Raw genomic sequence first — 13262 nt, 5'->3', positions numbered from 1 at the left:
AGAGAATACCATGATGACTGGCTTTGAGATGTACATGTGACCTCAACTAGACCAGTGAGAATCTTTCCTAAAATTAAATAGATGAATGCTGGGACAGAAGGAGTCTCCTTCTTTCTCTGGAATCATATTTGAAAGATTACACAGGCCTAGCGCTTCCATAGGAAATTATTCTTCCACAAGGAAAGAGACCGCCCAAGACTAATGCTAGCACGCAGAAGAGAGCCAAGAGGTACAAAGAGAGACAGAGCCCTGAAAATGCCACGTGAGTATTTGAATCCTGCCATCTCTGAGGTTAGCTGTCACTAACAGAAGTTTAATCTAAATTTCTGTCATCCGAAACCAAGAAAATTCTAAGTACTAAAAACACACAGCCATTAGAACTACCACCATGATATTTCCTTGTGCCACAATTGAGAACCTTTCTATCCACTTTTCTTAGATCACAACCTCTTAATAAGAATCACAGTGTCCAGTAAAGTACCTTGCACAAGGTAGGTACTCAATGGATGAAGGGTGGATGGATGGATGCATGGATGGTTGATCAACATTTGGAGTTCCAAAGGCACTTATAGGAAGTTGTGCTAGGATAGATTTTTTCCTTTTCCATTTCAAAAAATTTAAGATATATAGCATTCCAATTAAGACACTAAAAACTAATATATAACCTTGTTGTTACCAACAAGCTTTAAAATAGAAAAAAAAAAAAGTAACCATTGGAGGAGAAGATAAAGCATCTATAGGTCTCTTCTACTTAATCCTCCCCCACCCCCTGCAAAAAATGACTTATGGTAAGAGTTGGGACACCCATCTTTAGAAAATAAATTTTAAAAAATAAATAAATGCTCTGCAGGAACAAAATTACACCAGAAAAAAAATATTTTTAAAAGGACCCACATAAACACTATCCTCAGTTACATAAAAATGCAAAGTCCAAGATAGAAAGGCATCTCTCACACAAAGATCTTGGTTCTCCCTAATACCTGGGCCTGGCACTTAATAGATTTGCAGGAAGGATGCATTCCGTTATCTCCATCTACCACACACAGGAGGAAACATTTTAAGACTCCAACCTAATGCTCAAACAACAATTTTCAACATCAAGGGTTTTTATGAAATGTTTCAAATTATTTCACTTTAGATACATTTTTCCAAGATTTTCATTCCACTAACATTTTCAGTAGAAACCTCAGTGACCTCCTTCTTCTAAATTATCTCCAAATAAAAACTGCATTCCAGAAAGTCCTAAATTTTAATGCTTTTTTCATGCAACTGCAGCAAAAAAGGTAAATAATGTGGGTAAGGTTTCCTTTGGGGTCACAATCAAAACTTCCAGAGAAGCCTGTCCACTCTTTACAGCTGAGCTAGCATGGTGGCTGTCACTGTTCAGAAAACATCAGCTCTCTGCCTGAATCCTCCATGCTTATGATGGGGGCCTGACACTCCTTACTCAATGTTTTTGGCACAAAGCATATTTCTTTAACATTTCTTTTACTTATTTATGCCCTTATTTTTATTTCATTTTTCATCAGATTTTTAATTTATAAACTCCTCAGTTGTATTCAAAAAAATACAACAAACTAGCATAAATAAAAAATGGAAAGCAAAGAAGAAAGAAAAGCAAGGGTAGAGACATCAACAGAGCTAGGAATTAGGTTTTAAAATGCATGTACTCGTTAGGAAAAAGCCACAAGCTTAATTCTAAGCTTTCTAGTCACCTTCGTATAGTCAGTAGTAAATTCAGTGTTCACAAGATAAAAATAAGTCAGACATTAAGCAAAGCATAACTGTTCTTCAATCTAAGACTAGACAGGAGATATTGCTAAAAACCTCACAACCTCTTAATATGCATCACAGCATATAAAATTTGCAAAAGAACCATATGCAATTGGTTCTAAAATTGCAAAAGAACCATATGAAATTATGAAAAATGGTAACTAGAGAATACTCTTCCACTGTAGAGGCAGGAATGTTCTAAATAAATAATAATTTTTCTCTTGGTCAAAATGGAAAAAATAACACATTTTTCAAATCAAATCAAAATCAACAGATTTTTCAAATCAAAAGGTTGGCAAGTGTCCCCCCAGACGCCAAGAACTCCCCTTCATAAGTTGCCATCTTCAGAGATGCCCACAAGATAGCTGCTGGTTATAAACTGATCATGAAATCTACCCCATAAGAAACTCTCCTTAGACTAGAAAGGAAGCCAATAAAGTTAGTAACAGACAATTCACACAGGGAAAACATCAATGGCCAAGAAACATATGAAAAGCTGCTCACCCCACAGGAATCTGAAATGCAAATTAAATAATGGCATATCATTCCTCTCCCACTATATTGACAAAATGTTTAAAGTCTAACAATATAAAACATTTCTGAGGATGTGGGGAGTTTCTCTTACATTGTTGGAAGGAGTGTAAAGTGGTATAACTACTTTGAAGAGCAGTTTGCCCATATCCTGGAAAATTACAAATTGGCACACTTTGTGGCCCAGCAATTCCATTTCCAGATATTCCCCTGAAAGAAATTCTCATGCATGCACACACGGAGACATATACAAGAATATTCATTATATTTACAGTCAAAATCAAAAGTTGGGAAGAACCTAGGTATCCATCAATAAAGAAACCATTCAGCCATAAAAAAGATAAAGTATTGCCATTTTTGACAACATGGATGGATCTTGAGGGTATTATGCCAAGTGGAATAAATCAGACAGAAAGGACAAAAACCACATGATTTTACTCATATATGGAATATAAAATAAAAAAGTAACAAACGAACTAACAAAACAAAATCATAGACACAAACAGAATGGTGGTTACCAGAGGGGAAGGGGGATGGAGGAAGGAGAATTGAATAAAGAGGGTCAAATATATGGCAATCTAGAAGGAAACTAGATTTTGGGTGGTGAGCATGCAATAGAGTATACAGATACTGAATTATAATGTTTTACACCTGAAATCTTTATGTTATTAACCAATGTTACCTCAATAAAGTTAACTTAAAAAAAGAGAAACAGAAAAAATAAGGTATATTATAAATATATAAGTTGGATTGAATCAGATCTCCATATTTGATTAGAAAAGAGATATTTGATATTTGATAGAAAGAGATCCATATTTGATAGAAAGAGATCTTCATTATAAATGAGAAAGAAAAATAACCCAAATTGCATACTAATATATACATATAAAACAACTTAGGCAAACTTTTAAATATACACAGAAAACAACCACACAATGTTCATAGTCAAGGACATATGTAAAGTATAAAAAGATTGTAAGCAAAGTCACCTTGGGAAAGAATGGATCTGGGATAGAGAAACTTAAAACTGTTCAAGTATTCTATTAAACTACTAAAGTATTTAATTAGAAAAAAACTTGTAACAAAAAAGACAAAAATGTTAAAGCGTCAGTTCCGAATATAAACCATGAAGTTACTGTTATGTCCTTATATATTTTTTTTCATTGTAAAGATTTATAAGGAAGGAAGGAAAGAAAAAGGAAAGGGAAGGAGGGAGGGAGGGAGATGGAGAGGGAGGGAGGGAGGAAGAGAGGGAGACAAAGAAAGCCATAGTAGTGAAATGACTGCAGGGAAGCTGCACTCCAGGGCTTCTCAGTTACTCAGCGGACAAATATACCTGGGCTCAAGTCATAGTTTCCTAGATCACCCAAAAGGCAAAAGTCTAAAAGCCTTCTCCTGCTCCCTGCCCCAGAGCTTCTGGACAGGAACCAAAAGACTAAGGAACATGCTGGACTGCCCCCTACTGGTGATGTCCACATTCCTCTAGGAGGATCCCGACAACGCCAGGCCTTTGGAGTTCTCCCATCTCACTGCCACTGCTCAGAAGAGGGTCAGTGAGGAGAGGAAGTGCCAGGCCAGGGCAGACAAGGAAAAGACACACCGACAGGCAGTGTGGCAGGCTTTCTCCCCTGAAAACCATTTCCCATCACTCTGGTCAAAGTGTTGTCAAACTCTGAGGGCTCTTGCCTGAATCGAGCTTTGCTTAATAAAACACATCTCTAAGAAGAGTTTCATTTCCGAAGAAGCAGTGGGAAGGCCCAGAATTTTGGCACGGGCCTTTCTCAAAAGCTTTCTCTCCATGACAACTCCTAACTCCTCTAACCTATGCCCACTGGAAAGGTTAGGCTCCAGGGATTTAAAGGCACAAGCCAACCCCCCAGAGTCCATGTCCCAGTGCTTGATAAGAATCTCATATGAGTTCAGCAGAACTTTGGTTCTTCATGGAAACCTAAGCTTTTGCCCCTCTAATCTGCAGATGTTGCCTTCATTCTCTTTTAGGCAAACCCTCAGCCTTCAAATAGTGACAAGGAGAATTTGGATTTGATGAAGTTGGATTTAATTTGATACTCCTTAAGAATTTCTCTCATTTACCTCCTTTGCCTCCCAGTCCCTCTGGCCCACCTCTCCATCAGCAGTCTTTCTGGAATTATTGTTGGCCATCAACCATCCTGTTTTGACCAAATATGTCTTCCTCTGTTCTCACATCCATATATGGGACTCTTGCTTAGACCTCATATTATTATGAGTGCTGTTTTTTATTGTTGTTTTTCATTTTTACTATATCCTAAGACCACTATCTACTGCCTTCTCAGTGAATTTGCCTAAATCTATTCTGGGACCCTACAATATGTGAAACATTGCTTGATTTGTACACAACACCAAGAAGGCTTTTTCCAATCAGAACATTTTTATTCCATCAGTTGGCAAGCTTTGTTTTTTTGGTTTTGTTTTTTTTTTTTGTTTGTTTGTTTGTTTTTAGCACTTATTGTACTTCTTAACTTTGTAATTAAGAATTAGAAGAAATGGAAGTGTTTTTTGTACCTACCGCCTTATTTTTCTATGAACCCATCTGATTCCCCGACTGAACTGTTCACTCCTCAAATGGAGCAGTTTCATTCATCTCACTGCATCTCCACCTCTAGCACAGTGGTGATGCTCACGGAATGCCGGCTGACTTAAAGCAGTCAAACAGATCCAAGCATCCTCCACCTGGAGCTTTTATTATCCTCCTGGAAAGACCAGACACATATACACATACGCATGCACAATAAATACTAAATGAGGATTGTGATAATAGAAAATGACTTCATTCATCATGTAGAAAACAAAGAAACAACATAAAGACAATAACAGAAGAGGATGGAAAGCTAATTTTGAAAGCAGAATTTGTCTAATCTGGAAGCGAATTTAGATTACAAGCATACAACATGTTCAAATCAACTACTGTACTTGTTTATTTGTTTTTATAAAAATGAGCATTTATTTGCCACTGAACTCCTCAGTCTCAGGAATGTTAAGGGTAGAAATGGCCTTCAAGAATCTTCAGATCCATGGTTCTTGACCTTGAAAGAGGTGACCCCCTCTGGGGACAGTATCTGTTGAGCAAAAAAGAGAAGGTTCCAAGCAGAGATACCAGCACCTGGACGGTAAACAGACAGTGGAAGGTATGACAATATCTGATTGGACAGGTCAGCGAAAGTTTAAATGGAGGTCAGCCTTGAAGAGAGATCGGAAAGTCAAGAGAAAAAGAATTCGGATATAAACAAAGTCCCTTCTATCTGCCATTATATTGTCACCAAAGCTTCTCCAGTCTCAACTTGACATCTAGGACCTTCATTAAGACATTTTCTTGATGGTAAAGAAAATTTCTTTTCCTTAGGCTTAACAAAAAGAATATCAATGGCTTTTTGGAAAACGAAGAGAGAAGTGGTAATTTTAGGAAAAGTTCACAGAACTGTTTTTGAATTACAGGTTCCTGGAAAGGGTGCTCATCCCATTTTAAAAGATTCCATATTGGCTTTAACAACCTATCAAATAATTCCTCCAGGTAATCTGCCCAAGTAACAGAGTGGTTTCTAATGCAACAAAGAGTGGTTTCTAATGCATCTTTTCTTCGTATTAGCTTAACAGCAATACTGCTCTAAAGCAAAATTTCCCTTTAGCTTATACTGAACTGTACTTTGGCAATAAACCAAAAAGAAACAGAAACAGCAGTGAATATTTCTAATGGCTACTCTTCAAAATGGAATCACTTCCTACTACCCTGCCCACCCTGACCCCCACCACCAAATAAATAAATAAACATAAATAAAACTCAGACGCCACAAGAGATTACGATATGTGCCTAGGCTTACAGCCATGGAGTGAGGCATTTCAGCTCTGATGGGGTCCTGTCTGCCATAAGATTCTCATCATAGGGAATATGATAATCCTTTTTTAAAAAATTATCCTTGTTCCCTGAGTTTACAACTAAGAAACTTCAGTTTCTCAGCAAAATGCTGAGAAAGAGATTTGGAAGTCAATCCATGGTGGACCAAAGCAGGATTCAAAATAGGAATTTCTCCATATATTGCTCCATTCTTGCGAGAGTGTACACCACCCCACGGTGGAGACAAGAACGTAGAGAATACCAAGTAAGGATGCCCAAAACCTGAATTCAAACAGTCTGTTAGCGCACACTGGTTAGCACCACCACTTCCACCTTCCTTCTGGCCATTGGCATTAGAAGTAGCACCAGCAATCCCCATTTATGGAATGCTAACCATGTGCCAGGCACTGGGGCATTCACGCATTGTCTCCCTTAAAGGAATGATGCTACCAGAAGAGCACTGTGATTGTTCCCACTTTTCCAAAGAGGAAGCTGAGGCCCAACCATGCCAGGTCACTTCCCTGAGGTCACACAGTTGCCAGAACAGGATTGGAACTCAGATCTACCTTCCTTTGATTTCTGAGCTGATAGCCACTGTACCATGCCACTAGGGCTGTGGATTTGTAAATCTTGCACCTTCGATAAGGAATCATTTCTTAAATTTCTGCTAAAAGGGCCTTCGCAAATAATCACAGCCTAAAAACAACAGTCAATGAAAAGGAATGAGGACATTTTACAGAATGCTCTCATGTGTTATACCTAAAGAGAGCTATAATAGAAGATAAATGAAAAATCTTCAGATTCTTCTACAATGCCAGAGAACTGCAGCTTCCTAGAATAGCCCAAATAACCTAAGAATTTAAGAATTCAAGTGTAGTGTGAGAGAATAACACACTCCACCAGCTTCACCTCTTACTCGCTATGTGACCTGGGGCAAGCCCCTACGCCTCAGTTTCCTTGTCTATAAAATGGAGTAACAACAGTAATTGCCTCATGTGGTTGTTGGAAAAATTAGAAAACTGCCCTAGCACAAATGAGGACCTCGATTAATGCTAATTATTATTAACAATGAGCAGAAGACCAAGATTTGAGCCTAGTAGATTTTGTCACTAACGAAACAGTAAGTTTGATCTCACCCTGACTCCAGTGCCCACATCTGTGAAAGAAGAAATTTGAACTTGATAAGGTCTCAGTTCCCTTCAATAAACAAATGACAAGAAAATTTCAGCAAAATATTATAAAGAAAAAGTTATACTCAGGTTTTCATAGTATTTATATAGCTTTTTCTTATCTCTATCAACAAGGGGGTTCTCAACAAGAAATACTACAATTTATGACCAGAAAAATTAATTACATAAAAAGACCATAAGGTTGGCTTTCTGCATAAAATACATCAGTCTTTAGCGGGAAAAATGTAGGTTTCATTTAACTTAAATAACAGCCTCCCACACAGATTTAGGATTGGATCCCAGCCTACAGATGATCCAGTGTATACACCTTACCAACTGGTTGACCAGAAGTCATGGAGACAGCATATTGCCTGGATCTAGACAATACAGGGTCTTTTATTTTTCGGTATTTTTCTTATTGGCCACTAACTTTCCAAAATGGGAAGATTTCACATTTTAGAAATCTTAATCACATATTTTCTTTAAAAAAACAAAAAACGAAAAACAGAAGATCCACCAAACGGGGCTAGCATTTTTTCCTGGCAACAGTCAGGGCGAACTAAGTGACATCGCCCCCAGGGGTTTGGGGGCGTATCTCCAGCTGGTCACAACCCCGACCAACCTCAGCTATTTCACCAACCCATGGAAAGATTTTATGACACCTGACGTAATTCTTGCTTGTAATTTCCCCTGAGATGTCAACGCTCCAACTATTCTCCTACACTGATATGTCATCTCCATGCACAGAGATCCCTAAAATGAGTCTCATCAAAGTGATACAAAGACCACAATAAAAATATCCAACTTTTTTAAAGATGTTACTTCCACCTGTTCCAGAACCTTTAGAAATTTCCTCTATTGTTAAAAACTACAAAGGCCACAGACTAAATAGCTAAGTGTGATTTTATAGTTGATACAGTGGAAAATAAATCCGTAGAAGGAGATGGGATGTGTTTTTTCCTGACCAAAAAAAAAAAAAACAACTCATTTTCCCAACTAATTTACTTAGTATCAGTATATATTTCACATCAGGTCTCAGATCTTTTGATCGGTCACAATAACTGGGCAGTGGCAAGTGAAAAGACAAGTAACTAAACATGTACCATGACACTGTTTCACCATAATAAATGAAGAGCCCAGGATGGAAATGGTCCTGACAATGAACTACTTATCATAAAGAAGGAGGCTTAAGCTATGTTTAGGCCAAAATTTTTATTTTGGGCAGGTGTCTTCTAACACTAATCAATATGAAACCATCACAAACACGAGTCATCTCATCGTGGAACTTGGGGTACACTCTGCAGCTAATTCATTCTGGCAACCCCTCTCAGGGTTAGGGCACCCCAGGAGCCCAAGGGGCTTCTCCTCTGGCTGGGAAGCCTGCTGGTCACACCTGCTCCTTATTAGGCTAGGCTAAACCCACCTCTGCTGTGCCCTGTAGGTGGAACTCTGCAGTCTCGGTCGAGCATCTGTCCAGGCTCTGGAGCAATCAACGGGCTGCTTCCCCTGCCAGCCTGGATCTGCTCTCTGGTACCTCCTCAGCTCATTTTCATCCACCAACGGGGTGGCTTCCACCTGGATGAGTACGCAGGCCAGGCTGCTTGGTCTTCGCAAAAGAATGTTAGCCCCACCATCTGCTTGTCTGACTTCCAAAGGGAATGGATCTGGCCTTAACCAGCAACAGAGATTAAAATTTTCCAGGCTCTGGTCAGAGGGCACAACTTCAAATCATGTACAGTCCAGCTTCTAGCAAAGCCTGGCTCAGCAAAGGGTATGTGGGGATGAGACACTAAAATCCTGCCTTGTATCCATAAGTACAGCACTGGGAGATTAAATTCTCAGACCACTTTAGCCTCCTTGCAGAATTGATATCCTTGTCACTGTCTCCAACTTTCACTGGCCTTCTCAGTAAGAAGAAATGAAATCTACTTCTGCATTTTTCATAAAAGCTGCGAACTACATCACTCATTGTCCCTGCAAAAGAAATTCCTTTCGGAACACAGTGCCTTGTCCCTGTGGAATTAGTAGGCATTCTCCTTCCTAATAACGAACTTCTCTTTTCACTGCCAGGAAGTTGAGAACAACTGTTGTGCTCAGTTACAGCAACTATGTCAACCATTAGAGTTAGTTGCTGTTCATGTTTCTCTCTCTTTTTATTCCTCATTCCCTCCCTCTCATTTTTAGCTTACCAACCTTCTTGTATAAAATAATTATCATCAGTTATTCAAATACTGATTAACCGTAACATTTCCAATATTTGTTCAATATAAATTCAGTGGTCATTATGAATAATACACTGATACTATAGAATTACCTTTCATCCATGATATTTTTTTGTATGTTTCAGAGTGAATGGTCATAAAAAAGTGAAATTTTCATGGGACTCCAATCCAACACAGAAATTATCTTTTTAAAAATAAAAAAAAAGTCTTTTCCTCGTTCCCTGTTATTTCAGGCAGGTCAATGTTTCATTTATGACTATGAGAAGAACTTCCAATGATTAAAGCCCAGGCATTAAGAATTCTAAAAAACATTCAAGTCAGCACTAATCACAGCAGAACATAGTTTGGAAAGTTCTTGGAGTCCAGTCTGGTCAAACCATTCTATACGAAAAGGATTTTCGAACTATTTATGCTTCGACTTCAGGACAGATCGAGCATGGCACTGAGAAAAATGAGCATCAGGCATAATGTCAAGAAAAGAGAATGATTCAAGTGGTAAAATTTTAGGATCTCTGTGAAGGTCTGTTTTGATTTTGGCACAATTTTTCAGCCAACATTTACAGACTGTGGGAGTAAGGAGAGCAATAAAATGTGAAGAACACTTCCAATTTTATCTTCGCTGGTTTCACTTCACATGTTAACCTTCAGTCACTTTTACGGAAGGTTGGGGATTACTTTCTTTGGAGTTAAACTACAAAGATGCTGGTGACAAGCGAACCCAGTCATAGTGGTTGTGTGAGGTCACAATAAAGAGAAGCTATTTTGCAGAAAGGAAGTGCGAGTGAGTTTTAAAATCCTAAACAAATCTCTTACAAAAAGTTCTAATTCAAGGTATATCATTATTCAAAAAGACATACATTTTTGAAGTACCTAGAAGAGTCAAATTCATAGAGACAGAATGGTAGTTGCCAGAAGCTAGGGACAGGGGAATGGGGACTTGTTTAATGGATATGGTTTCAGTTTTGCAAAATAAAAAGCATTCTGGAGATGGATGGTGGTGTTGGTTGCACAACTTGAATGTACTTAAGGCCACTGAACTGTACATTTAAAAATGGTTAAGATGATACATTTTATGTTATGCGTATTTTACCACAATCAAAAAAAGAAAAAGAAAAAGAAGATATATAATTTTTTAAAGGACTTGCAATTAAAGAATGAGAAAGACAGTTAAAAGAGAACAAGAGCACAAACTGATAACCTCTAGAGTCCAGGGGAACTGTTGTAAATAACCTAATAAATGAAATGGACCAAGACCATCCAACAAAACAAAGTTGCAGAACAAGGACCATAACCTGAATAATAGTAGCTAAATCTGGCACATTATTGCTCAGCATCATCACAGCACAAAACCACTGTGACGCAGAGTCCAGATACAAGACAAAGGCCCTAACAGCATTGTCCCTTGTGCCCTATCTCTGGGCTGTGGACCCAGGCACATTAGAGGCCCTCACTCTGGTGCTCCTCCAACCGAGCACCTCTACATGAAGCAAGGTGTCTGCAGGACCAACAGGATGCTTCTACCTGGAAATAGCGCCTTCATTATCGACCTAGTAGAATCCCAGAATTCCCTACCCAAAGACCCGGAGTGTGCTCCTAAGGCCTATATAGGTGTTTTCTATAGATCTGTCCTCCTGAGGGTATGCCATGCTGTGGATGTGCATGTCCCAAGGCACAAGAGAGAAGGAGGAGTCCAAGGCTGCTGTCTGTGCTGGTGTTGATGCAGTTTGGTTGTATAGGATGGATTCTCCATACAGCTATGAGAGAGAAGTGATCCAACTGGGGATCTCCGCTGGTACACTTCAACAGGCCATACAAATGGTAGGAGCTGGCCTAACTCTTGTTACCTCAGACCCAGAAAAGTGCCTGGTAGGAGGACACGTTCAAAAAATATTTGTTGATTGATTAATTCACTAAATGAATTGGTCAATCAATCAATCAACACATGCACATACAATCAATTCCCATCCTCCATTTCGGCTATCCCAAAATGACTTTGCCAACAAAGATCTATTCCCCTCTAAACTGTACATGTATAGATATAAAATACAGTGAGAGGCAAGTAATAACAGAGTGGATTCTAAGGTAGACTGAGGTAAATAAAAAGTTCAATAGTGCCCTCAAGGTGCCAGGCAGTTTAAACTCCAGAAAACACTTTTTATTGGTGAGAGAGCAATACCCTGAAAGAATAACTGAGATGGCTAAGAAGTTAAATCCCAGAGGGTCACCCAGGCTTACCATGAGAGCCAATGACAACCAAAAATAAGACTTCTCAACAGAGTTAAACATTAGATGTGGTTTCCACAATGTCCATTCTTTTGTTAAAATTTAACTTTCAAAATATGTATGGCATCTAAACTGTTGTGTGTGTGTGTGTGTGTGTGTGTGTGTGTGTGTGTGTGTGTGTGTATATATATAAAATAAACTTGCTATATTGTATAAACATAAATAAGTGGATATTATTTATCTTGAGGGAGAATTAGCTTTTTGCATTATTCAATGCAATTTGTTAATCTATATACTTCCCCATTCTATTTTTGAAAACCTTTCAAAATTATGTCTATCAATTGCTTTATAATCAGTTTTGCAAATAACTATCAAAATTTCTAAGATGCCTGATAGTGTTATTATTATAAATATAAAGGAAGCCCCATGAAACATCTATAAGATCGGCCCAATGCACCTTGATTGCAAAGGTACAAAAGTATATGCATCGGATGGGACATTAAACTAGACCTGAAACTCTCTCTTTCTGTACCCTTGATGTCTGCAGTTCTGTAAGAAAAATGAACAGTCTCTACCATCCATACTACAAGCGAGATAAATCACATCTGAAAACTCACACCAGAATCGCTTTTTAAGTGAAGCACCATAAATGCAGTCACAGGAAAAACTGCAATTGATCCACAGGGATATCCATTATTAGCTATTACACCACAAATTTTTCTCATTAGGCCTATTTGCTTGCTGGAATCCGATGTCCCTGGAATGATTATTTTCTCTGGATTTACCTCTGTTGTTGAGCTGGACTGTTGAGCATCTCTCTTCATCTGCTTGCCCTCATCCTCCCTCCTCTTTCCCGTCCCCTCTTCCTGCTGGATGCAGAATCAGCCTGCCTCACTAGAGCTTTATCTTTCTTCCTTTCCAGCTATGCTATTCTCTACAATGAACTGATTTCTTACTGTGCGTGAACCAATGTTGTGCTGTTTAATTCCAAAAAGGATATTTATTTAAAGAAACATCTTAACCTGATGACTTCATAAAAGTCATGTCTAGAAATTTACATACTGAGAGCCCAAAGAACAACTATAAATACTCTTATTTGGAATTCTAAATGATAGATTTGCAGGAGTGTGGGTATGTGCACATCCATCCATGTGTATATGTATAATGTGGAGATTTAGGACATTGCACTGGGTGCTGGGAAGAAGGGTAAATGAGATCCACATGGTCCCCGCCTTCATGCAGTTTATATTCTAATGGTATGTACAGACAGGTAGCCAGGCATGCATTTATGATGTTAAGTGGCCTATGCTAAGACTGGGATATATAGGGGACTGTACAATATAAAAGCACATGATGAAGACACAGCCTAGAGGTTTGAATTTGAGGATGCAGGGCTTTTCAGACTGGTTAAGACTTGTTTAAATGCTATCTTAATTTAAAATATCAATACAATGTGGGTGTATTGATTCCTAAAAT

At 38.5% G+C, this 13262-nt stretch overlaps 1 protein-coding gene across 1 annotated transcript in view; it reads right to left on the bottom strand.

Annotated features, from left to right (window-relative positions):
- NTRK2 (neurotrophic receptor tyrosine kinase 2) overlaps positions 1–6551 on the bottom strand; it is a 310504-nt gene extending 303953 nt beyond the window's left edge. The window contains exon 1 of the mRNA XM_023537782.1: positions 6272–6551. Coding sequence (XP_023393550.1) covers positions 6272–6551 — 280 coding nt within the window. The remainder of the gene's footprint in view (positions 1–6271) is intronic.
- Positions 6552–13262: the final 6711 nt, after the last annotated feature.

The sequence above is a fragment of the Pteropus vampyrus genome, unplaced genomic scaffold (genome assembly GCF_000151845.1).
Source record: "Pteropus vampyrus isolate Shadow unplaced genomic scaffold, Pvam_2.0 Scaffold199, whole genome shotgun sequence".
Taxonomy (NCBI): Eukaryota; Metazoa; Chordata; class Mammalia; order Chiroptera; family Pteropodidae; genus Pteropus; species Pteropus vampyrus.
The sequence above is the reverse complement of the archived record's forward strand: the minus strand, read 5'-3'. Positions and strand labels throughout refer to the sequence as shown.